This window comes from Amphiura filiformis, chromosome 7, assembly GCF_039555335.1.
Source record: "Amphiura filiformis chromosome 7, Afil_fr2py, whole genome shotgun sequence".
In the NCBI taxonomy this organism is placed as follows: domain Eukaryota; kingdom Metazoa; phylum Echinodermata; class Ophiuroidea; order Amphilepidida; family Amphiuridae; genus Amphiura; species Amphiura filiformis.
In genome coordinates, this window is record NC_092634.1 from 32,265,224 (window position 1) to 32,291,300 (window position 26,077).

Here is a 26,077-nt window from a genome sequence, read left to right on the forward strand (position 1 = left end):
TGGGAAAAAAATCCATATCTTCAATACGAAATGTCAAAATTTTCAATTGATCGTCGGCTTTTCAACCCACCTACATACACTTTAAGTATAAATCATCAGATTTATACAGTTTACTTCAAGTACTGTTAAATATCAAAAATATCAATTTTTAATGATTTGCCATAAAATGTGTATTAAATTGCAAATTTCAAAAATTCAAAATTATTTGATATCAGAATGACATTCTTCGTATTCAGAATGCAATTCGATATGTCTGATGTGCTCTAATGTCCCAAAATAAATACTGTCCAAACGTTCATACCCCAGCCCTTAATAACCAGATGACCAATTCACACTGGTAGTGGTTTAGGAGTTGGATTGTCATCATGATGGTACAGTACTTTGAGCACGTAACCAGTGCTAAATGTACCCACAAAAAAACCCACAAACAATGAATGTGATTGATAAAGTTATTTCTGAATCGTCGTTCTGCATGTTCTGCAATTTACCAAGAAAACGTTCTCCTGTATGATCGATTGAATGCGTTGCTATGGTTACGAGACTAACTTTAGTAGCGCATAATGTCATGGGATACATAATAGGCCTACAATCAGACCATGTAACAGCCAAATTGGAATCTTTTATGATCCTATATAACCTATTTTGTTTTCCCAAAGTATCCACTAGAATAACTTAACCTGATTTTTAACCCAATTCAGTCAATTATTGTGGATCTCTAAAGCTGACGTCTTGGAATTGACATAGTTGGCACCTAATTTGTCTGGTAAAAATTCACGAGCTTAAGATTTTTACTCATGGGAGTCTATAGGGTGACAGTAGTTATCTATATTTTGTGCTATGTTTTTCTGAACATTATCCATAACAGCGTTTAGTAGTCAAGTTAGCGCAATTGTTAAGGCGTTCGACTATGGTGCGAGAGGTTGCGGGTTCGAACCCTGGCGGTGCCTATAGTATGTTCTCGTGGAAAATTGAGTTAGCTTGAAATTCCCCTGACAAGGAACTTACTGCTAATTATTGTCTCGTTGTAACCCGTACGAAAAACTCGGGGAGCTGATCCTGGTTGCGATGATTATTTGTGGAATGTCTAGGGTGTGCGCTCTTGAAGCAGCAAAGTCCCTGATTTGTTGTTAAATAGATTATGGAATGATTTGGGGCCATAGTGGTCAGCGACAACCTGTAAAGTGTGCTGAGGCTTGTGGATCAACGTCAAAGCGTTCCCAGCAAACACAAAACGTTTTCGACATCATTCGCAAAAGGTTATAAAAGGTTGTCAGAAAACGTTTAAATGTCGGGTTATGTAAAGGGTATATTAAGAGTATAAAACGGTTTCATAACCTTAAAAAACATTTTTTGATAATCTACTGAAAAAAAAAAAAAAATGTTTTACAGAAAACGTTTAAATGTCGGGTTATATAAAGGGTATAAAAACGTTTTAATAACATTCCAAAAACATTCTTGAAAACTTGATACAAAACATTCTAAACAGAATGTTATTTTGGGGTTGAAAAAATATTTTGCGAAAAATGTTTGCCCAAAATATTTGCAATAACGTTTTAAAAACGTTTTCATGACCTTTATATAACCCGACATTTAAATGTTATTAAAATGTTTGGAAAAAAAACATTTTAAGAACATTTCTGTGTTTGCTGGGTTCAAATATTTTAATATAATGTTATTTAAGTATTGACAAAATATTTGGCAAACAAGTTTGCAAAAATAGTTTACAATAACATTTTTTGAAAACATTTAAAAATATTGTTGTAGTTTGTTTTCATACAAAACGTTTTAAAACGTTATCGTGACCTTTATATAACCCGACATTTTAATGTTATTAAAACGTTTTTACCTAAACCAAAAGCCAAAATATTACTTATTTAAAACGTTTTTAAAACGTTTTTGTGTTTGCTGGGGTTGTGCCTGTGCGTAGCGCACTATAAATCACTGCGCTTTTGTATTTGATACAAATAGACTTATTTCTCTTGTTGAGATGTAAACTGAACATTATCCTCCTCCTATTATTAAGAATTAAACTCTTACATGATTTACATTTTCACGACTAAGTACCAATTGAGAATAATTATTATGTTTTTCTTCAAAATCCCGTATTTTTCTTCTTTTTTTTCAAAATTATCCCTGTAATTTTAAAATTGCAAGAGATTACAAGCTGAATCATAACGTCTGTCACCCATCAGTTTTGACATTGTCGACAAAGCAAGTTTCCCCGATTGTCGACAGGCATGGGCTAATTGTCGACAAAGACTAGTCATTAAAAATATTAGAGATAATCTTAAGATCACAATTATTTACCATGAAATAAATTCTACGTGTAAAAAAGTAATAATTGAGCACAAGATGACACTGATATGGTGGATTAATAGATTTCATTTTGTAATGGTAAGTTACCGATATGATTACGTGTAATTGGCAGTAATATTTTGATGTAAATAAAAAGACACATAACTTTGTCTTTGAACTTATTGTTGGTCGAAACAGCCAAAAAGAATCGATTTTCATTATCTAATTCAATATAGTATTGAAAAATAACACTTTGGTGTTTTGCAAAAGTTCATTCTACATTAATCATATACTTTGAAAACTTGCTTAATTTATTGTTGTTAATGAGTTATATACGTTTTACAAAAGTGTTGTTGTTTCAGCCCTCTTTACAACATAACTCAAGAACAACAGGACCTACAAAAGTATATCTGTGATATTTGAAGTCTTCTACACACTCGTTATGAAATGATGCAATTTTTGCCACAGCTCACTACCATTCGTAAGATGCTGTGAACTACCAAATGCAAATCGCAACAGTTTAAAATCGTTGCTAACCTTAATAGGCCTATTTGGACGTTATTGATTTATTGCTTTGTCGACAACTTGCCGACGTCGGATCTTGAGAATTGACCATTGTCGACAATTAAAATTCTAATCGACAACAGCCCTAATTAAATATGACAATTAAACTCTCAATGCAGTCTCAAATTATTGAATCAAGACCCGGGGGGTACTCAAGTTTGGTTTTGGTAGGGACGTGCCGCTGAGAATTTGAAAGTGGACCCATAAATATACCAATTTTTCCAGAAATTTGAACCCATTGATATACCAAAAGTCAAAATTGTTGGCCGAATTTAACCCAAATTGTCTTAGTTTTTACAAATTTTCCCCTATACCCATATCTGCGGCACGTCCCCGTGTGGTCATTTGTACTGAGTCCCCCCCCCCCCCCCGAATAAAGATTAATTCGGACTGATAAATCCTGTCAAATAAAATTGTGTAAGCATGTTTGGATTTCTGTAATGCAGTATGCGTATATTTTCTACAACATGAATTTGATTGATAAAAGTTGCCAAACGTATTTCTCAAGCGTCGTTCTACATGTTCTGCAGTTTACCAAGAAAACGTTTTCCTGTATGATCAATTAAATTCGTTACCAGGGGTACGAGACTAACTTTAGAAGCGCATGATATCATGGGATACATAATAGGCCTACCATCAGACCATTTAACAGTCAAACGGAATCCTATATAGTCCTATATAACCTATTTGTTTTCACAACGTAACACTAGAATACCTTAACCTGATTTTTAACCCAAAAATTCGGTCAATTGTGGATCTCTAAAGCTGACATCTTGGAATTGACATAGTTGGCACCTAATTTGTCTGGTAAAAATTCACGAGCTTAAGATTTTGACTTATGGAGCTCTTATTCTAATAAGCCTACGTGCCTTACAACAGTTCCTCACTATAAAGTGTCACTTGTGAAAGAATATTATGTTTCATTACGTAATTCTATCATTTGGAAATTCATGAGGTTAAGAATTTGACCTATTTGAATTTTTTTTGATGATTCGATACAAATAGACCTTTTTTGTTGAGATGTAAACTGAACATTTAATGACAGGTTTGTCAACATTTTTGACATTGATTTTTTTAACGAGTGTGTCATTTTAATATAGGTAAAAGACGTATGATTCAAGTTATTTATATAGTTTAATGTTCTTGCTTTAAAAACTGTTTCAGGGTTCTCAAAAAAGTAAAAGATCTAGGCCTATAAGCGACAATGCGTAAAATATATCCCCTTAGGCCTACAAGTGAAAAAATATACCTATATCAGTTCGGGGGCACTGCTAATTCAAAGACGTCTCTGATATCAAAGACTCTTCAGTGCCGAGTCACCTGACAGTATCATAATTCAAAGACGTCTCATAAATCACATACTCCCTAGTCTCAAAACCCAGCCGCAAACGATATTGTGAACGTGAACTAGCGCAACGGGAATAATTTTGCGAGTATAGGCCTAATCAGCATGATCACAGGGTTGTAGCTAGCCCAAGTGCCTGCTAGCTCCTGCTAATTTTACTATCCAATTTATTAATTAAATCGCGGGCTCGGGATACACTCTTTCCACCGGCGTGTCCAGGATCTTTTCCTGCGGGGGGCTCAGCCCCTTTTTCAGATTTATGTGGGGGGCTTGATGGCTATAATCGCCAAAAAACGGCTGATTTTACATGATTTTTAACAAAGTGCGGGGGGCTTCAGCACCCAAAGCTCCCCCGGCCCCCTGGACACGCCACTGCTTTCTAGTGAACGTGAAAAATCGGAGAATGCTAAAAACTGTTGCTCTTTTTCATAAGTGAGCTTAAATGCTGCAGAATAACTTTGCTCCCTCGACGACATTTTGCAGACTTTCAATTCTCCGGACACATCAAAACTGTTTATTGGTTATTTTCGGAGCATATATTTTTTACAGATTTCCAACTGAGCCGCGAATTTTAGTTTTAGGCTTAGGGAAACTGGGGAATTGTGGCCCCTTTTGCATTTTTACCATGTAATTCTTTAAGTATGAACTAGAAAAGTAAAATTTCTGCATGAGTGGATAGAGGCAATGGGTACCTATAAGATGTGATAAATATAGGCCTAATTGGAAAATATATTGCAATTTGCATAATAAGTAACATGTTTTAGGGGCCACAATTACCCCAAGCGGGGTAATTGTGGCCCCTGAACAAAATAAAGAATTTAAAGTCATAATGTACGATCTTTTTCAGAATTTACCTTTATTTTTTCAAAACCGATTTTTGGCATATTTGTAATAGGCTACTTACACATGTTCTAACCTAAATCTATGAGCAAACTGTCAAATTCGTCCTATTTGTAGTAAAACGGGATGATTATCTGTTGGTCCGACATAAAGTCATAATTATTTTAGATTATGACTTTATGTCGGCCACGATCGCAAACCGTAGTCTCGTACAAAACTAGCTTGGTTACGCTCCCTCCACATGTGGAGGGAGCGTAACCAAACTGGCTGCGTAGGAGACTAACTCTGAGGCCGCACTCGCTGTCCTAATCCAAATAGTGCGAGATGTTTCAGTGATAGAGGTGAAGTTTATGATGTTGTTTCTTTGCAAATTTCCCAATGTTTTTCGCGTCCAAATGTATTGGGAACTTTCATAATGATTGCATATTATCATTTTAGAAGAAAAAAAGAAAAATCTAAAAATTTAAAAAGATCGTACATTAAGGCTTTAAAGAGTATTGTGAATCCAGTTCTTCCTGATAACTATTAATAACATGTTTTACAGTCATTGCGATAATTCTAGGCCATTTGGACTGGTTTATTTACCAGAAAAGGGCATTTTAAGGCATTTTGTAAAATACTTGTTATTATGCTAATTTTGCATGCCGAAACTGCGGCCGGATCTGACTGTTCATTATACTTCCTTGTTTTGAAAACATACTAAATATGTCTTTTTTGTTTCAATAATGACCCCCAAATGGCTCATTTGATTAACATATAACAGATTAATGACCAAAATAACTTTTTAGGGGGTCAGATGCAAGTAATTTGCTTAAGACATGAACAGGGGCCACATTTATCCCAAGCCGGGTATTACATAATATGCAAATTTAGCTCATTAAATAAACAATTTTTTTATAAAATTGTTATATCAATGGGAACTGTTATGATTAACTTTCATGTCAAACACATACAAAATAGTCAGTGATACAACCAATAAGTACCACCCTATGAATAAAAAGTGGACTTGCCACTTTTTAGAGCCATTTGCGATGTCGCTCCGCTAATTAGACCCCCCTCTTAAAAATTTTAATGCTATTGCAATATTTTTTCACCAAACAGTAACATAAAGACCACTCTTTCATACAATACAAAGTTAAGTCACCTAGACCAATGCTTAGTATAAAGACACCCTGAGAAAGACAAAGGGGCCACAATTACCCTGGGGCCACAATTACCCCAGTCTCCGCCTATATTTAACACTCGTGCTCAATAATTCCTTCAATTCAGCCTAAGTTTAGGCTTTTCTGTTTTGCCTGCGGGGGATGTGCTATAATAGGCCTATAGTCATTATATCTATGAAAGATAGGCCTATAATTCCTAACAAATTTCCTGCGGACCTGACTTCTGCATGGGTATGAACCTGCTCAATTAGGCCTATATGGATAAATGCAAGTTAGCCTTTTCTTTTTTGACGGTGAAGGGTGCCTGAGGGGGATGTGCTCCCTCAGAAGTTGGAAAATTATTTTCAAAAAGTTATGAAAGGCACAATAAAGTCATTTGGTGTAAAAGTTTACACTTATTATTCGTATTATTTTGGGCATAACAGATTTCAACGGACCAGACTTGTGAGGGGAATATTATCCTCAAACTAAAAGCCAATTGGTGCATCATTTTGCATTAGGCCCCTATTATTAACTTATTTTTCCGACCATCATGCTTAAGCATAGCCTATAGGCCATATAACCATGTCATGATAATGTATAATATGTATTTTAGAATGGATTTCCAGTGGATGCGACTTCCCGTCACAAATTTCAAGCATGAGCATAATTATGATGCGCAATGACTCTGAACGTAGGCCTACTCTTCCTCGTTTCTTCTCTTCCTTGTTTTCTTTCCACTTTTCCCCCTTCGTTTGCCTAAAAATCCCCGGATATTGAAATGAGCCTGGGTGGCTGTGGCAAAACAAAATTTTCAACCCAGTTTTGCTAATATTTTGTCCTGATTTTTGTAACATTTTCGTTCCGGTATTATTGGCAGTTATTTTATATATGTTTTCAGTTGTCGGGTTATTTCTTTCAATTTTTGGGAAATCAGACCGAAAAAGTAGACCTTTTCTTTTCCTCCCTTTTCCGCCCTTCAATTTTTGTAGGGGGAACTATACTGCCCCACTGGCTATGCCCAGGCCCGTACGCAGAGTGGGGCCGTGCGGTGAGGCAAAAGTCCTCAAAAAATCCTAATTTACGACCGTAGTGAGCAAAAAAATATGTTTTTATGCTTTTTAGTCAAAAAAGGTCCAAAGTTTGTGAAGAAGGTCCACTTTTTACAAAATCGCCCCCTGGAAAAAAAAAGAAACACTTTTTCAAAATCAGCACCCCGCAAAAAAAAAAAACGGGCCTGGCTATGCCACTGCTCTATCACTCCCCTTCTCTCCCTCCCTTTCCCTTCTCTCTCTGTCTCCCTCATTTTTTTTAAGACCCGGGGCTGCAGGCCCCAAAGCCCCACTCCCTTGGCAGTGGGCACGCGCCTGGTTTACCGTAATTTGTTGATCTATTTTGAGCCACCTAATCATAACATAACCCTACCCCTATCAATAAAATACAAGTGTCCATATTTCTCCGAATTCATCCCATGCATGCACGTGTGCAAGAGTCAGGCCACGAGGTTAGGCCTGAACGTTTCCGTAGGGGCCTACCATTTTTCAAGTCATTTTTGAATATATTTTTGAAAAGTTGCCGCCACAATGCGTGCCAAAAATCGCTCCCCTCCCCCTCGTTGACTGGCCAAAATTCATTGTTCCCTCCTTTTTTGCCTTGCCAACATATTCACTTCCCCATGACTTGGGATTTTTGTTACTTCAACACGTTGGATATGGCTCGATTTTGCCAATCAAAGTGTTTCTGGGACCATTTGTCAGAATTTGCACAGATAGATATGATGTTTGCACAGGCAGATATTTGCTAAACATAGGAAAGCATATTCCGATACAGTCACCTTCTTTCCGATATGCTGCATCTAGCCCCAAACTGTAAAAAAGCACGACGTATGTGATATCACAGACCCCCGTATGTGAAATCACTGACCCGTCTTTGATATCAGAGACGTCTTTGAATTAGCAGTGCCCCCGAACTGATATCGCTGTGTCACTTTTCAAAATACACTGTAAAATTTGTGATACAGTTTCTGCACAAAAGCGTCGTCTGCATGTTCTGCAGTTTACCAAGAAAACGTTTTCCTGTATGATCAATTAAATTCGTTACCAGGGTTACGAGACTAACTTTTAGTAACGAATGATATCATGGGATACATAATAGGCCTACCATCACACCATTTAACAGTCAAACGGAATCCTATATATAACCTACTTAATTTCACAACGTATAACACTAGAATAACTTAACCTGATTTTTAACCCAATTCAGTCAATTGTGGATCTCTAAAGCTGACCTCTTGGAGTTGGCACCTAATTTGTCTGGTAAAAATTCACGAGCTTAAGATTTTGACTTATGGAGCTCTTACGCGGATTACAACAGTTCCCCCCTAAGTGCCGCTTGTGAAAAATAATAATGTTTTACTACGAAATTCTATCATTTTGAAATTTTCGAGCTTAAGAATTTAATCCGTGGGAGTTAGTGATGAATTGATACAAATAGACCTATTTTTCTTGTTAAGATGTAAACTGAACATTGCCATCCTCCTACGTAACTCATTTTAATATTCCCCACTATAAAGTGCCACTTGTGAAAGAATATTATGTTTCATTACGTAATTCTATCATTTGGAAATTCATGAGGTTAAGAATTTGACCTATTTGAATTTTTTTTGATGATTCAATACAAATAGACCTTTTTTGTTGAGATGTAAACTGAACATTTAATGACAGGTTTGTCAAAATTTTTGACATAGATTTTTTTAACGAGTGTGTCATTTTAATATAGGTAAAAGACGTATGATTCAAGTTATTTATATAGTTTAATGTTCTTACTTTAAAAACTGTTTCAGGGTTCTCAAAAAAGTAAAAGATCTGGCCTATAAGCGACAATGCGTAAAATATATCCCCTTAGGCCTACAAGTGAAAAAATATACCTATATCGCTGTGTCACTTTTCAAAATACACTGTAAAATTTGTGCTACAGTTTCTGCACAAAAGCATCGTCTGCATGTTCTGCAGTTTACCAAGAAAACGTTTTCCTGTATGATCAATTAAATTCGTTACCAGGGTTACGAGACTAACTTTTAGTAACGAATGATTCGATACAAATAGACCTTTTTTGTTGAGATGTAAACTGAACATTTAATGACAGGTTTGTCAAAATTTGTGACATCGATTTTTTAACGAGTGTGTCACTTTAATATAGTTTCTTAGACGTATGATTCAAGTTATTTATATAGTTTAATGTTCTCGTTTAAAAAACTGTTTCAGCGTTCTCAAAAACGTAAAAGATCTACAGGCGACAATGCGTAAAATATCACTAAAGCTGACATCTTGGAATTGACATAGTTGGCACCTAATTTGTCTGGTAAAAATTCACGAGCTTAAGATTTTGACTTATGGAGCTCTTATTCTAATAAGCCTACGTGCCTTACAACAGTTCCTCACTATAAAGTGTCACTTGTGAAAGAATATTATGTTTCATTACGTAATTCTATCATTTGGAAATTCACGAGCTTAAGAATTTGACTTATGGAGCTCTTGTTCTAAATACGCGGATTACAACAGTTCCCCACTAAGTGCCACTTGTGAAAGAATAATGATGTTTTACTACGAAATTCTATCATTCGGAAATTTATGAGCTTAAGATGTTAACCTGTGGGAATTTGTGATGAATTGATACAAATAGACCTATTTTTTCTTGGTATTTAGCTTTAGCAAAAATTGGATTGCTCAATTCATAGCGAGCGTGTAGAAGAATTCAAAAATCACAGATATAATTTCGTAGGTCCTGTAGTTCTTGAGTTATGTTGTACAGAGGGCTGAAACAACAACACTTTTGTAAAACGTACATAACTCATTTTAAAACAACAATAAATTAAGCAAGTTTTCAAAGTATATGACTTGTAGAATGAACTTTTGCAAAACACGTGTTATTTTTCAATAATATATTGCTTCAGATAATGAAAATCGATTGGGGGGGGGCTGCTTCGACCAACAATACCTTGTATACCCTTAAGATGTAAACTGAACCTTATCATCCTCCTACGTAACTCATCTTATTCTTATGCCTTACATTTCCACCACGAATGCGGTCGTTGGAAGCTTTACTTCAAACTCCCGGATTTTACTCCTTTTTCAAGTCATCCTTGTCATCTGAATATTCCAAGAGATTACTGTTCATTTAAGGGCTGGGGTATGAACGTTTGGACAGTATTAAACGTTGTTCCCTCTGGTCAAATGATGATGATTAAAATGCCTTGTGTTTCTTCAAAATAAAGCACTGGGTTCTCTTGACCAGAAATCTTATATGCATTAGATGAACACTTCATGGTCCACAACCTCAACCCTCACCCCAGTCCCCCCTAACACCACCACCACCAACCCCACTTAGCCCAAAAATGTTTGATAATTGTATCCCGAGGGGCACTCGAATTTTTTTTGGTAGGGGTGTGCCACCGCCAGTTTCGAACTTGAGGTCTAAGGAACTGATCGGCCAGCCAAAAAGGAGGGTCTAGGGAACTGATTGACTGGCCAAAAGGGGGGTCTTGGGAACTGATCGGCCGCCAAAATCTGAAAAATCTCGGAAACTAAACCCGCAGGCCAAACCAGGGTTCAATTTTGTTGCGTTTTTGCCACAGATTTTTGAAGGAATCGATTTCACTTTGAATTGTGCATTAAATTATTAATCAGGAAAATCATTAATGCAAAATAGGTCTGGTTTGGCCCATTACGATGGAAACCTCAACAAAGCAAAACAGCATTCAAATCAAAATTACTAGACCCTGTAGACCTACAATCTATGCTATTAGCCTACTGATAATTATAGCAGCATTACAAAAGCCCACCATAAAAACAAACCCACAAGAATTATTTTTTTCAGTGCCGAATAGAAAAACATTTAGACTACATTGAACTGTCATGCTTATACCATGAAGCTCCATGAGATGATTGAGTGAAGTGTGCAGAATTTGACAGCCATTCCACTCCCGATTTTACTAGACCAGTAGATCGTAAATTACCTTTTAATTCATTGTTTATGGAGAGCTGCAAGGATGTGTACATAATTATTAAGGTACTTTTCCTCATATTTGGCAATTTTTATAAGAGATCTCAAAATCATTTAGTTCTAGCTAAATGTTCACCAGCTGGACTCTCGCCATCGGCATTGCTGCAATGTTTATTTATTATCAGTCAACCAGTGTTGCCACTACTAAAGGAGCCCAAAATCCCACCCAAAGTTCACCTTATTCCTTACAATGTGTTTCAATGGGGAAGAAATTAATGGAAAATTTCCTTTGAAGTTTTTGGGCTCGCAAAAGTAGCTTTTGGGTCTGCTTTTGGGCTTGAAATAGTAGGACAGAAAACACGTCTCTCAAGATGCCGATGAGAGCGGAAATCGATGATCTGAGGGTCTATGGAACGGCTAGAAAAATTTTGGGGCTTCAGAGCGGGCAAACAATGAATTCAGAGGGTCTAAGGAACGGCCAGTGGCTCTGAAAAAAGGGGTCGTCGCCGCGGCACATACCCGTATAGCTGGGAAATGTGAGTGCCCCCCCCCCCCGGGAATTGTATACCATAAACTTGGAACTGCGTCATAGATTCGAGTGTTTTGCCGTTTACGTCCAATTTATATTTTGGAGCTGTATATCCCGGAATCACAACACAGTAGTTTATACGGTGCGCTGTAATAATTATGCGTAACTTACAAATTCAATGTCCGAATCGTATCAGCTGAAATTTAGAATAATACAAAAAATTTCGAGGATATTTATAGAACCAGGGAAGATGAACCATACCATAAAAATGATGTTATAATCACGAAATACCCATTTAATCAACACATTAGGTGGATCATGTTGCATTTTGATAATCGCTAGAAACTGCATGGGTAACAATCACGATGCAGCCTATATTTTTTATTACATTATAACATAAAGCACTTTTTCCGCTTCCCGCTACGCCCAAAGTTGTTTGTATCGGGTTGTTACCAAGATGCAATGGAAACGAGGAGCATGAAACATGTAATGACAGGTTTGTCAAAATTTGTGACATCGATATTTTAACGAGTTTGTCACTTTAATATAGGTTCTAGTCGACTTATTTTAAGAAATAATATAGCTTAATGTTCTCGTTTAAGAAACTGTTTCAGCGTTCTCAATAAAGTAAAAGATCTATAGGCGACAATGCGTTGGAGGTAAATATTAACCATAATCCCCTTGGGCATGCAAGTGAAAAAATACACCCATATATCGCTTTGTTATTTTTGAGAATACACTGTAAAATTCGTTTTCAGCAAATGTCATGCACTGATATACCTTCAGGGGCGTAGCCAGAATTTATTTTTAGGAGGGGCGGATTTCGAAAAAGTTAACTTTTTCCCCATCCAAGTGGACCTCTTCCAAAAATGTGGAACTTTTTTTACCAAGAAAGCATAATAAAGAACCTAATTTTTAGGCATTAACAGCTGAGATAACGGTGACAAAACTTCATCCAGTGACCTGGTGATACGCGGCATATCTAATACAGTTTATCCCACTCATTTGCATGGAAAACTTGCCCTATTTACCAGGTATATCTAACTGAAGGAAATAAAATGATACACAGATTTTTTTTAGTTTTCTCACAATCACTTTCTATGGACTTGGGTGTGTTTTGTATTCATTGTATTCAATTACTCGGACTTATTACCCGACTGATGTCTTTTTTCCCTGGGTCATCTTATGAGAAACGACAACGAGCGGATTTTTGTTGGTCCTGCGGGAGATTTGAACCCGGGACCTCTCGCTCCGAAGGCACAGACCTTAACCAGATTGCCACCTGCTGAAGACATGCCTTAATTGAGCCTGTGTCTTAGCTGTGTCTTCAGAAAAGACATTATGTTTCTATTCTTATCTTCAACTTTTCTATCGTTGACGTCAATGTTTGCATATGAAGACCTGAGCGCAAGAAGACCGTTAAGTCCACTTGGCCCCTCAACATGTATACACTAAAGTTACGTATAGTTTCTTAGGGTTTTATAATGTTTAATACATGTTCCAGGGTGTAAACATCATGAAAGGTTGTGAAAGATTTGTTTTGGCCCCTGAACATGTATAAAACATTAATAAACTATACGAAACTATACGCAACTTTAGTGTATTATACATCTTGAGGGGCCAAGTGGACTTACGGTCTTCTTGCGCTCAGGTCTTCATATAATCATGCTTAATATCCAAAGCTTGTCAAAACATCATATTTACAGACAGGCTTAGCTAACATATATACTAGACAAGACATAATAAAACCAAAACACCTTATACATCTCGCGTTTTGCAATGAACGAATTTTATACAACAATACATCATCAGTATAGAAAATGTTCTGTAAATCTGTCAAGCTTTAAAGCTTGTTTATGAATGAATGTTAGTCGGAAATGCTTGCGGCTAGCAAATGACCGACTGTTGCTTTGCACGTAAGCATGGTATGCAAAGCAAATTTCAACATACAGACTATCTCAATAAAAACAAAAACATCTTCGCTTATTTTAAGAGATAATATGTGAACGACAGTTTTGGTCAAAAGCTTAAAAAGTTACCTTTTCAGAGTCTGAGTTGAGCAAAGACGTAGCTTGCGACGCCATCACGGCGTCTTCATTCAGCGTAGTGATTACACTCCTCCGGTCACCTGAACACCCGGTGGGTAGTCAAGTGACAGCAGATCGTCATAGATGGCGGGCAGGTCGTATCCGGCATCCCTGTTGAGTGTTGGTCTTTGGGTCTTGATCTCTAAGGCTTCTCTGATCTTTCGGTCCAAAAGTTATCCTTCCTACCGATAACTTCTACATTGTCCAAACTGATGTCATGCTGCAGGTGATTGGATTTGTGTTCACCATGTTCACCAACCGCTGTCAGGGGGCTGTGGTTCTTGTGTGTTCTTTAACCCTAGTGGCGAGGGCTCTTGCAGTCTCTCCAACATAGGTGTGGAGTTATATATTAGATCAGCTGCCCCAAGTGCACGGACACCTATGTTGGAGAGACAGCAAGAGCCCTCGCCACTAGGTTTAAGGAACATACAAGAACCACAGCCCCACAGACAACTTTTAGGAACACATGCCTATGAAAACCGGATAATGTCCACCTGAATCTTGAAACAGTATTTACAGCAAAAATGTGTTGAACTTGTAATTCATATCCTTAAGTTTTTATCGAGACACTCTGTATCAGAGAATATTTACAATGTCGAATTCATTTATTTCCTGTACATTTTTCTCCTTACTGGTCTACAGTGGCCCGCACCGCGCGCCTGTAGCTGTTTACAGAAACAAAGATGACTTTTTATATACATAAAGAAACAAAATGACTTACAGTTCCATTTCTGTCACTAAACGAAAATCGTTATTCTAGAAAATATGTTTCAAATGAGACGGGGTGATTTTTCAAGAAAATAATACTGACAATCACATTGCCTTTCCGCAAACAAAACTGAGATTCCAATTACCATTGCTCAATAGAATGTGCTTTGAAATGTCAATCAAATGTATAAAAATCATGTACCTTTCAACAAATTGATGTGAATCAGAATTTCCTAAGTTTGCTTCTGAATGGTTTTTCAATCTGGATTTCCAGTGATTTCTTAGAATTTGAACATAGGGCCACTCACCATGACGCACATCTCTATTAGGGCCACGCACATGACACACATTGTTGTTCTGATTAGCCTAAATTCCAAGTCTCATTAAAGCTCCCGTTGGGCGCCCATTCCCTTTTTAAAGGAATTTTTATTCTTTTTGGAATTGACCCTCAATCATGGTAAATATTTCATTATTTTCCACACGTATTTGATTTTATTGTCTTCCATGCAGTTTCAACCAGATTACGAAAATTACCGCCTTGCTTCACCTATAACGGACATTAAGCCCGAATACGATGTGATAGTAATCGGCTCCGGCTACGGTGGAGGAATAGCAGCTAGCCGTAGTGCACGAGCCGGACAAAAAGTATGCGTACTAGAGCGAGGCAAGGAATGGCTGCCGGGAGAGTTTCCTGAGAAGTTCCTCGATGCTAGAAAAGAAGTTTCTGTGACGTCACATAAACTGAAGTTGATGAAACCAATTAGTGGAGGTAGGTGGTTAAAAAAAAGTATATACTAGACCTAAGTAAGAATAGCAAGGGTTATTCTATAGTCGTATAATCCGAACTGACCTGGAAGTCTTTGTCATGCGCTACACATACCCATGGAAAACTACGTCATTTTAAAGAAAATGTTAACACTGGTGGCGCTATTTATCTTAAATCGTGTTTCATCTTAACAAGGGGTAGACACTGATATAATGGCATTAAAACATCAGAAAAAGAGTAACAAAAAGTGACGACATTTTCAAAACACTTTTTATCATGCAATGTTAGAAATAACTTATTATTATTTGGCTAAATTAATTTCAAAATATATGTAAATAGCGCCCTCAATTTGCACATAACTATACAGTTTATAGAATAAAAAATACCACAAAAAACCAGAAAAAGATGAATAAGTTGAGAAAAAGAAACGAAAACCTATGTTAAAATGAGCTGGAAATATATATATTAGTATGATAGTTGTTGGTGCTGTCCAGGTCTAGAATTCAACATTATTTAAATTTCATAATGATCACATCAAACAAAAATATATATATATGATAGAGTAATTGAAGTGGAACCATTGGACCAGATGCATTTTATTCCTGCCACACCGACATGATCGAGTCCCGAATCAATAGAGAGCTTGCGAAATGACGTTACGTTAACTTTAACTTTAACTTCTAGAGGATTATAGAGGATTATGTATTCAAAACCAAGATGGGTTTGAATACATAATCCTCTATAATCCTCTAGAAGTTAAAGTTAAAGTTAACGTAACGTCATTTCGCAAGCTCTCTATTGTGTTCGTTCGAACGTTCATGATAGATCCAGAGTACGGTGGATCTGAAGGGTCATGATCCAATATCTTGTCACCTCATCTCGACATGATGATGCTCCTGAGTACGGTGGTTCTGACGGGTCATATTCCAGTATCTTGTCATACATATCTCGTCATCTCCTCTTCCCCCATCTCGACATGATAATGCTTTTGAGTATGGTGGCTCTGACGGACCATGTTCCAGTATCTTGCCACATACACCTCGTCCTCGCGTCTTCCACTCATATCGACATGATGATGCTCTTGAGTACGGTGGCTCTGAAGGGTCATGTTCCAATATCTTTCCATACATCTCGTCTTCGCCCGACATGGGGATGATCCTTTAGAGTCCCTTTACCTAACCGGAGTTGGGTACACACATCAAATGCATTAATGTCCCTGATATCAGAATGGGATGTGTTCCTCATTGGCGTCAATCATCCTTGCTCAGTATACAAAAACACTGTGTGTGGTGCAATTCGCTTTTTGCAAAAGCGATCGAGTACAAATTCAGCTCCACTGACATTTTACTTTTACGGCAGATCCACGCAGACAGTTAGCGTTTCCAAACTAACTCCGATTGTGTTTGGTTTACATCGCATTCGCATCCCATTCAGTATTATTCATTCAGTTAATCTCTTTCACGTCGTCCATAGGAAATGCGAACGGATCATTGGATTATAACTCATTTTATAGTCATGTCGTCATAGATTAACCAATGACCGTGGTCGTATTTTCTGGCGCAAGAAGAAAGCACTACGCTCATAGGATATTAGAAATATCGTCTCACAAAGCAACACAAATGCGTCAATGCAGACGATATAATGAGATGACATTTGAAACAGGTTATCTTCAACACACTTCTTTTATCATGTTTATGAATTCCACATTAATATTCGCTACCGAAGTGACGTAATAATCGGATTAATTACCATAGCAATAGATGAATACAATTTTTGACTATATCGCCCTGCACTACAACGTTCACGCGGTACCTATGCATTAAACCATATCATTCTGATCACTCGCACCTATAAGATAAGTATCTTTGAAAAGAGCGGTATTGTATTCAATCTATGATTGTAGACATACATGTGCAGGTGATGAGTGCAACCTGCTTGTGAGTGCAGGGCGATATTCGCCAGCGAAGTGGTTACGTAATTCCCTGGTAACTGGATCACGCACCTTTTGGAATTAGTAGTAGGCCTACATGTCATAGACTTTGTGTTGTGATTATTTCCATCGCGGTGCAGAATTCAAAAAAGTGTGATCCAGTTGACATCATGTGATAATCGGATTACACGTAACACTTCGCTGGCGAATAGTCAAAATTGTATTCATCTATTGCTATGGTAGTTAACCCGATTCATTACGTCACTTCGACAGCGAATTTGCCGTAGAAATAGTGATCATGTAACAGGATTAATTAGCATAGCGATAGGTAAAAGTTTTTTGAATATATCGCACTGCACAAGTACGTTCACGTGGTACCTCTGCATCGAACCATAGAAGTCAAAGAACAGGGATAGAAACCTAAAATTAGATTGTAATTCTATAGAATATTCATCATTCATATCATGCTGATCACTCGCACCTGTGGAATGAAAAGAGCGGTATGCATGTATTCAATCTGATTGCAGATTTACACAGGTGATTAGTGCAACCTGCTTGTAGTGCAGGGCGATATATTCAAATATTGTTTTAACCTATTGCTATGGTGGTTAATCCTGTTACATTACTACTTCTACGGCGAGTACATGTCTTCGTGTGGAACCTTTAGGGCCGATACATACTCCATATATTTGACGACGAATATCCGGTTGAAATATTTTATCGATTTTACGTCAACAAACATTCGTTAGAAATTAAAAATGACTGGAAATAGAATCATAGATTGAATAACGAATACTTGGTGAATCAAAAATTCGATGTCGAATAAAAAGTATGAACCGGGCCTAAGACAGTGAATGGCTTTCTTTTAATGCAGTACGCATTTTCTCTGTATTTCTCTATTTTCAGGTAACCCTACCATGTTGTTCGATCTGAATCTCAGCCCTGGTGTAGCAGTACTACAAGGATCTGGTCTAGGAGGCACGTCTCTTATCAATGCTAATGCTGCACTTTTGTGTGAACCAAAGATATTCCAAGATCCGGTAATTGTGACTCTATTATTATGAGTGATTATATTATTATTTATAAGTTTTTAATCTGGTTATCATTGTTGTTGGACTCATTTTCCCCCCCCCCACACACACCCCCTGCCCACCAGAACAAAATTATGGTGCCTACACTAAGACTAAATAGACTAGGCTAAATAAGGTAGGCCCTACCGTAAAAACTCGATAGTTATAGCATGTGTGCTTACTATCGAGCGCTTTTAAAACATGCAAACATTTAAGGCCAATTACAATTGAATACCTGAGTGGAAGAAGGGCCCAACTCCAATTTTTTACAAAAATGAGTTAGACCCAGCATTTTATTGCCAGCAAACTGTTCTTCCTTGTGTGTGAAAGATGAGCCAAAATCCACTCTCTAAATAGTCTTCCATGTACACTTAATCATGGTTTCATGGAAGAAAGGCCCAACTCCATGGAGTTGGGCCCTTCTTCCACAAATATAGGGTTAAAGAGGAATTTTGTTCATCCATGAAATCTACTTGTCACTACAATAAACTTTCTTGCTAACATATTACATGAGTTCTAGTTGTGCATAATGGTGATTATCTAATTTCTGTAGCTATTTACAACACGAAACTGGCACTTGCAGTATATTAGTGGAAGAAGGGCCCAACTCCAGCTCGTATTAAGACCTGTACCGTTGCCATGGAAACTTCATACATAATGTCGAATGTATGTAATATTGTATGTTCATGTATTAAAGGTCCCCTGAAGACGAAAACATTCTGTCCATAAAACTTTTCCAAATATTAAGTTTTTTCTTAATATCTCAAAAACAGTTTTGATGGAGTTGGGCCCTTCTTCCACTCAGGTATTCAATTGATCCTTAGTTTCCTGTTTCCCTCGCGCGTCCAAAATCAAGAATGGAAAAATATTTAATTATTTTATTTTTATTTAGGTATTTTCATCTTTTAATTGACTTTTTAATTACTTTTATTTGCTAATATCTGTTCTTGATCATCTCAACTTTGATTATGAATATAAAACAAGAACATTGTAGGGTCCCCTACTAATGTTAATGTAAAAAATTAATTATAAAGGTAAAATAATTAAATCCGTAGTCTTAGTCAAAATGACCAAATGGACTGGTGATAATAGTCACGACCACATTTTCAAAATAAAGAAAGTAATAGATAATTAATAATTAATAATTAAAAGTCGCCTCTTCCTTTATTTTCAAACTTGAAACAGGAAACTAAGAATTAATTGTGAAGGGCCTTAAGAGCCCAATGCATAAAATTGTAAAAGGTTTTGAGCAGATCATCGATACACACATACGAACAGCCCAACTTGCAAATGTGCGTCTCAATCTCATTAGCTCAGTTGGTAAAGCGCTGGACTTTGTTTCCAAAAGCGCTCGATAGTATGCACATAATTATGTGCTAATTATCGAGTTTTTACGGTATTCAATCAACACATCATTATATAATATATATATCATATAAGTGAAATTGTAGCTGTTTTAGCGTTTCTTCGAGATTCTTACAAAATCGCCTATTCATGAAAGGTTGAAAGAAATCGAGTTGAGATGTCTTTATAAATTTAACACGTGGGAGTCCTTTCAAATTTTAGCATCTCAAAACAAAACTGTGTTTGCGTTTGATCCCACAAATATTTTAAGAGAAAATAGCAATCAAACCAAACAGATAAAATCAGTTCCTGTCGGAAATGAGGGTGGGTGAATGAAAATAGTCCGAAATTACCATATAAATATTTATTTGTCTTTCGCTATCACTGATAATATAGAGTTCCAGTTTCGTGCCGAATCTCCTCAAAAATACAGCAGATGATATTGATGATACTCGCGCAAAAATCCACTCGAATAATTCACGTTAATTAACCATGCATGCATGCTGAGTTTAATGTTTTACGTGGTTTGAAAAAAAAAAAACTTTCACTTTTACAACTCATCATCATGGAATGATGATGAAATGATGAGTAAATTAAAGACATATGTTCCAAATGTCATTTTTATTAATCCACGGTGCCAATCAAAAAACTGATAGACTTAATTATCATGATTATAGAAACCAGGAGGATCTTTGTTAAATATAATTACCTTTGTCCCTTTGTGAAATAATTATTCCTATTATATTATATTATATTATATTATATTATATTATATTATATTATATTATATTATATTATATTATATTATATTATATTAAGGTCTACGTGATCGTGACCAAGAGGAAGTTGGCATAGATAGGGGGCATATAGGCCTATATAGACCCTTTTTTTTTTGGGGGGTAATGCATTAAACGTCAAAATTAGATAAATACAATACAAACTTACGTATTAAAGTAAAAGTGCATTGAAACGTTCAGGCGCCGAGCTGGGCAATACTAAAACAATGAACACAAGGACATGGCCGAAAAAGTTCACAGTTCGATTAGGCTGAAAAAACAAAAACAATTATACAGAGCTGTAGGGCCTGATAATTATCTATCCAGGTGTATCGATAGACGAAGTAAACAAATAGACAAGACATCGGATAAGTATAAAACTATGAGACATAATGGTCTCATCGCAAACGGTGCACCTCCCTTTAACAAACAAACAAACAAATAAATAAATAAATAAATAAATAAATAAATAAATAAATAAATAAATAAATAAATAAATAAATAAATAAATAAATAAATAAATAAATAATGAAATAAATAAATAATGAAATAATGAAATAAATAAATAATGAAATAATGAAATAATGAAATAAATAATGAAATAATGGCATTTATGGTGCATCAAAGCACTTTACAATTAATCCGCTATCATCAGAATATATGTCAGCTGCCATACATTTTATAGAACATTATTTGCATGTTTCAAAGCTCTCAGGTAAATTCCCAGCAACACAAACGTTATACAGAAAACGTTTAAATGTCGGGCTACATAAAGGTAAACGTTTTTAATGATATTCAAAAAACGCTTGTTTATGCCAAACATTCTAACATATTATACTGTTGTTAAATGTTGACATCATAATTCGCTGCTAAAATACATTTCATAATGACATTTTAACGATATTTTAAAATGTTGTTATAGTAATTTTTCATACAAATGTTTTTAAAATGTTTATATACCCCGACATTTAGGTTATGAAGACGTTTTGCCAGAAACCAAAAAGAGTTTATAACACGTTTGTAACGTTTAACAAACATTTTTGGTATTTGCTGGGTTGTCTCAGATTTTAGGTTTTAAACAAATTGCAGAAAAGAGCAAGATATCCAAGACAAAATGGTCAATAGAAAATATATTAACTTAACCATGAAGGTAGTAGAGAGATCTACTACCTTCATGACTTAACGTAATGATGTTGTCTTTGCGTGAATCAAAATAAACTGTTACAACAATACCAAGGTTGATAGCTCTAGGCCCTATAACAATAGCATTAGTATTACCCAATGACATTACCATGCATGCTGTAGTATAGGTAACCGGACCGGTAGAAAAGGTGTAGTGTAACTAAACATGCCTAAAACAATATTTTTGACATGGTTCAATGTGTCACAAACAAACTTAGCTAAACCGGAGATAACACTTGGTCTATAGTAGGCCCTATATCCCAATATATAAAAATAGAATGCATTGCCATAACACAGGTAACACTGGGCAAATGTCAGCAACTAAATACGTGGTATATACGTACGTGTCGTCACGTTTATCATTCCGAATTTTTCAAGTAGAAAATCGTATATAGGGCCTAATAGATCATCTGTGAAGTAACGAGAATCACGAGCGAGCCGTTCAATTCCTTTTGTACTTGTCACAGCAAAGTGAACCAAATTGCCATTGCATCAAAATTACTATCGTCACACCAGGTCAATCCCAGGTCAGGTCGGCTTGGGTCAAGTGAAAGGTCGTGTGCATGATATGCTTACAAGACTTGCAGCGGTACAACTATTTGATGGGATAAGCAGTATTGTGTACTTCAAGTTCTGTCACAACATAATGAACGAAATTGCCACTGACTGGTCAAGCTCGGATAAACATGTCCATTTTCTTTGACAGATAACCAAACTGTAATGGCTAGATTCGTGTCATTAGGCAAAACTCTGGTCAGTGGCAGTTCAGGTCGGGTCCGGTTCAAAGGCCGTATGTTTGTTATGTTACCGGGTCGGGTTCATAGGACGGTATTCCCCGGATATTGTGAAATTTACCTTAGCTGACCACGTTGGATCGTGGCGATGAGAAGGACTCGAGGTCCCTAACCCTAAACATGACCTCCTCTAACCCTAAACACGATGTCCTTCTCATCGCCACGATGTTTACCGCAAAGTCGTATTCGTAAGGAGCTGTTGAACAACTCGCACGATGTGACCGAACCTTGCATTTAACTTGAACCCTCACGTCTTCCATAAAACTTGTTTTAAAATCATGTTAATACCTCAATACTGCTGATATTAATTCCATCTATCTTTCCTCCTCAGGTTTGGCCGAAGCCTTTATGTGACGACCTGGACTTCTTATTAGAAGAATGCCAACAACGTGTTAATGATATGCTTAAACCTTCAACGTATCCTCAGGACTATCCACAACCTCCGAAGATGGCGGCCTTCAAGAAGGTTGCTTCCAAATTGGCCGAAATAGAAGACCTTGATCCATGTGTTTTACTGAAAAGGTAAGCATGGTAAGGGCAACAATAAGAAGGCATTCTCCAGTCGCTATATATAGATTCGCCCAGTGATAAATAGTCGGGATAGGCGACTGAAATCACGTGACGAAACCGGAAGATGTATCCTAGGTCTAACCAATAGGCGGCTATTAGCGGCCATTTTGTTTCCTTCATGGTGGTTATTCACGTGTCGTTATACTTTAGTACACAAATATATAAGTTAACAAGTTTACGATTTTTACGGCATTGCCCCTATGAACTCTCACCCTCCTGATTCGCCTATCGTATCTGGACAACCTTCCATTCATAGCAGTCATATCAGCTCATGCATTTCATGCCAGGTGAATGTATTGTAATTCTGATATTCAAATCGATTGTGCGTTGAGATGGCGAAAGGCTGATGAGAGATGCATGGTACACTCACATTTGGAATTATGTCTAAAACTAAGACCGCTTCGTATGCCTGTTCGACCCAGGCCTATGCAGCTGTTGACACCAGCCATAAGCGTATATATATACATGCTCTGATGGGAAAGGGATATTCGAACATGATCGCGGGAGGGGGACCAATCGACGTTTTACAGCATTTTGTCACCAATATACCATAGCTGCTATGTCGAAGGTTCGCTATGTCGAATATGAGATAAGGTTCACTATGTCGAATCTAACCCCAACCCTAATCCTATCCTTCTCCTAACCCTAAAGGTATAACCCCCTAACCCTAACCCTAGCTCACCCTTATTTAATAAAGCTCACCTTTTTCGGCATGGCGAACCTTCGACATAGCTGACGGATACCGCTGATACCGCTACAGCACCTTGCCCAATCCTGCTATTGATTAATTCTCGTTTACATCATTATGATATAATGAACTTCTATTTGCATTATTCTATTTTGACCCGCAGAGCCCAGTTATACGTCAACTTCCAGGACATGACGAAGAATCATGTAGGAATTCCCCAGCCAGCATGTATAGGGTGCGGTAATTGCTGTGGGGGGTGTAATACAGGAGCCAAGAATACAATCAATATGAACTACTTACCAGATGCCAAGAGACACGGGGCGCAACTGTTTACGCAGGTGGGTTTGTCTTTATTCATTAACCCATTTTTATTTTTGTTCTGATAACCTGGTACACTCTAAATTTTGCAACAGATAATGTAGTTGTGAACAAATGGTTGAACCGTTTGTTGCACTGTCTTGATGCTACGTACTGCGCTCACTGCGCTTGAATAAACCTGTGTACATACCATGTATGCAATGCCTATACCGCGTCTACAAGCATTATAGAGTGCTACTGATAAAAGCTACATTAATCCAGGCGCCATTATGGAGTTTGAGCAAATAAATTGCGAATCCAAGCATATACAAACAAGTATTATTTTAAGACCAATCTATTGTATTCGCATACTTACGATTGTTTCGAATTAATTTAGCTTTCATAAAAACACTATAATATATGCTTGTAGAGGAGGTTTTAAGGTATAACAATATAAATCCAATAAAACAGCCGTGAGTATCAATTGTCTTGGCTATCATATTGCACTAACACATAGAAATTGTCTTTTTTACGAGCATTTACCAACAGACTCATTTGGCCGACGCATATGGCCATTTAATGGTAATTATAATATAAGCACCGTCTGTATGTACACAGGTTTATTCAAAGTACGTAGCTTCAAGAGAGTGCAACAAACGGTTCAACCATTTGTTCGCAACTACATTAACAGTTGCAAAATGAAGAGTGTACGCATTATGTGACCGTCCACGGCGAATGAGCCGTAAATTCCTCCCCGGTCAATTTTGTTTTATTTCGTGTTTAAAAATAAACATCATAAACTTAAAAATGGTATATCATTTGACTTCAAACGATATCCAGAAGCGGGGTTATGGTTTGATAAACTTTGCTCCTTCAACAAAATTATAGCTTTTTACGTTTTTACATGTGACTCTTTTTCCACATTGCTGGCAATAAATATCAAACAGTCATAATTGGCGGTCATTTCAAATCATCCCCAAGTCAACGAGGTTTAAGAAAGTTCTCTCATTGTTAATTGTTGGTTATGCATACCTGTACAAAATACAATGCCTGGTAACCCACTACTTGAACAGGATTTAGCAAAAGCAAAGAAAGACCCGAGCTATTAAAAGTTCTATAGGCCTAGCCATCTAAGGTAGAAGCTTATTATCCACTTCAACAATAGGATTATTGATTAGTTTTTGACTATAAAAATGAGACGGATGTCGGGCCAGCAAGTTACCGATGAATATGACCTTCGTACACATTTTACACCGTAACTCAGAATACAATTTAGGGAATTTACGGCTCATTTGTGCTGCCGGGTCACATATATTCATCAATTCATTCGCTGAATGATAAGCGGTTGAATCAATCAAAGAGAAAGAGCGCTTTTTGCTATACTTTGGAAACTGTTCACACATCTGTTTCTCGTTGTTGTTTTTGTTCCGAACGGTTTTTTATCACGTTGAAAGGTTGTTTTTCTATGGAGGGCCATAAATCGCGTGTCCTATAATGTCAGCCATTGCTCTGAATGATCATTATTCCGAAAGCTTATTTCTCCGAAAGTCGTTACTCCGAAAGGTTTTTATTCCGATGGGGCATTGGCCCGAAAATGGTATACGGGTCATTGTTGCGAAGGGGCATTAGTCGGCAAATGTTATATGGGTCGTTACTCTGAAAGTACAAACCCTTCTGAATGATCATTTCGGAGAAACAACCCTTCGGAGCAACATCTTTCAGAGAAAAAATACGTTTGAAATTATCGTACCAATGACCCCTTCGGAATAAAAACCACTTCGGAACACATATACGGTATAATAAACCTACATCACCCGTGTATTCAGCTTTTTATGCATGGGTACAAACTCGCATCTGTTTATAATGAAATCGCATCTTCTGCTGCCACCATATTTCCAAAATTACCCGCATACATTCATCATTTTGTTCTTTGTTGTTTGCAATCTAAATTCAACAGGAAAACAATTGGCATGCATTTTGACAATTTTGGTAGCAAATAATAGTTGGCCATATCGGTGCGCCTTTGATTTTACAAGAATGCCCCTTGAAGACCGAGCTCTTGTAGATATGAGTGCACTGACAGACACGGCTGATAATAAACACTAATTCGTTCTCATATATTTTTGATTCGTTTTCATGTCTCCTTGCA

The 26,077-nt window shown here is 36.9% G+C and overlaps 1 protein-coding gene across 3 annotated transcripts in view; it reads left to right on the forward strand.

The window, feature by feature from the left end:
• LOC140157033 (cholesterol oxidase-like) overlaps nt 1–26,077 on the forward strand; it is a 108,700-nt gene that overhangs the window by 77,010 nt on the left and 5,613 nt on the right. For all 3 annotated transcript variants that reach the window (XM_072180095.1, XM_072180094.1, XM_072180097.1), the window contains 4 exons: nt 15,022–15,280; nt 18,114–18,247; nt 22,705–22,895; nt 23,795–23,969. In XM_072180095.1, coding sequence (XP_072036196.1) covers nt 15,022–15,280; nt 18,114–18,247; nt 22,705–22,895; nt 23,795–23,969 — 759 coding nt within the window. The remainder of the gene's footprint in view (nt 1–15,021; nt 15,281–18,113; nt 18,248–22,704; nt 22,896–23,794; nt 23,970–26,077) is intronic.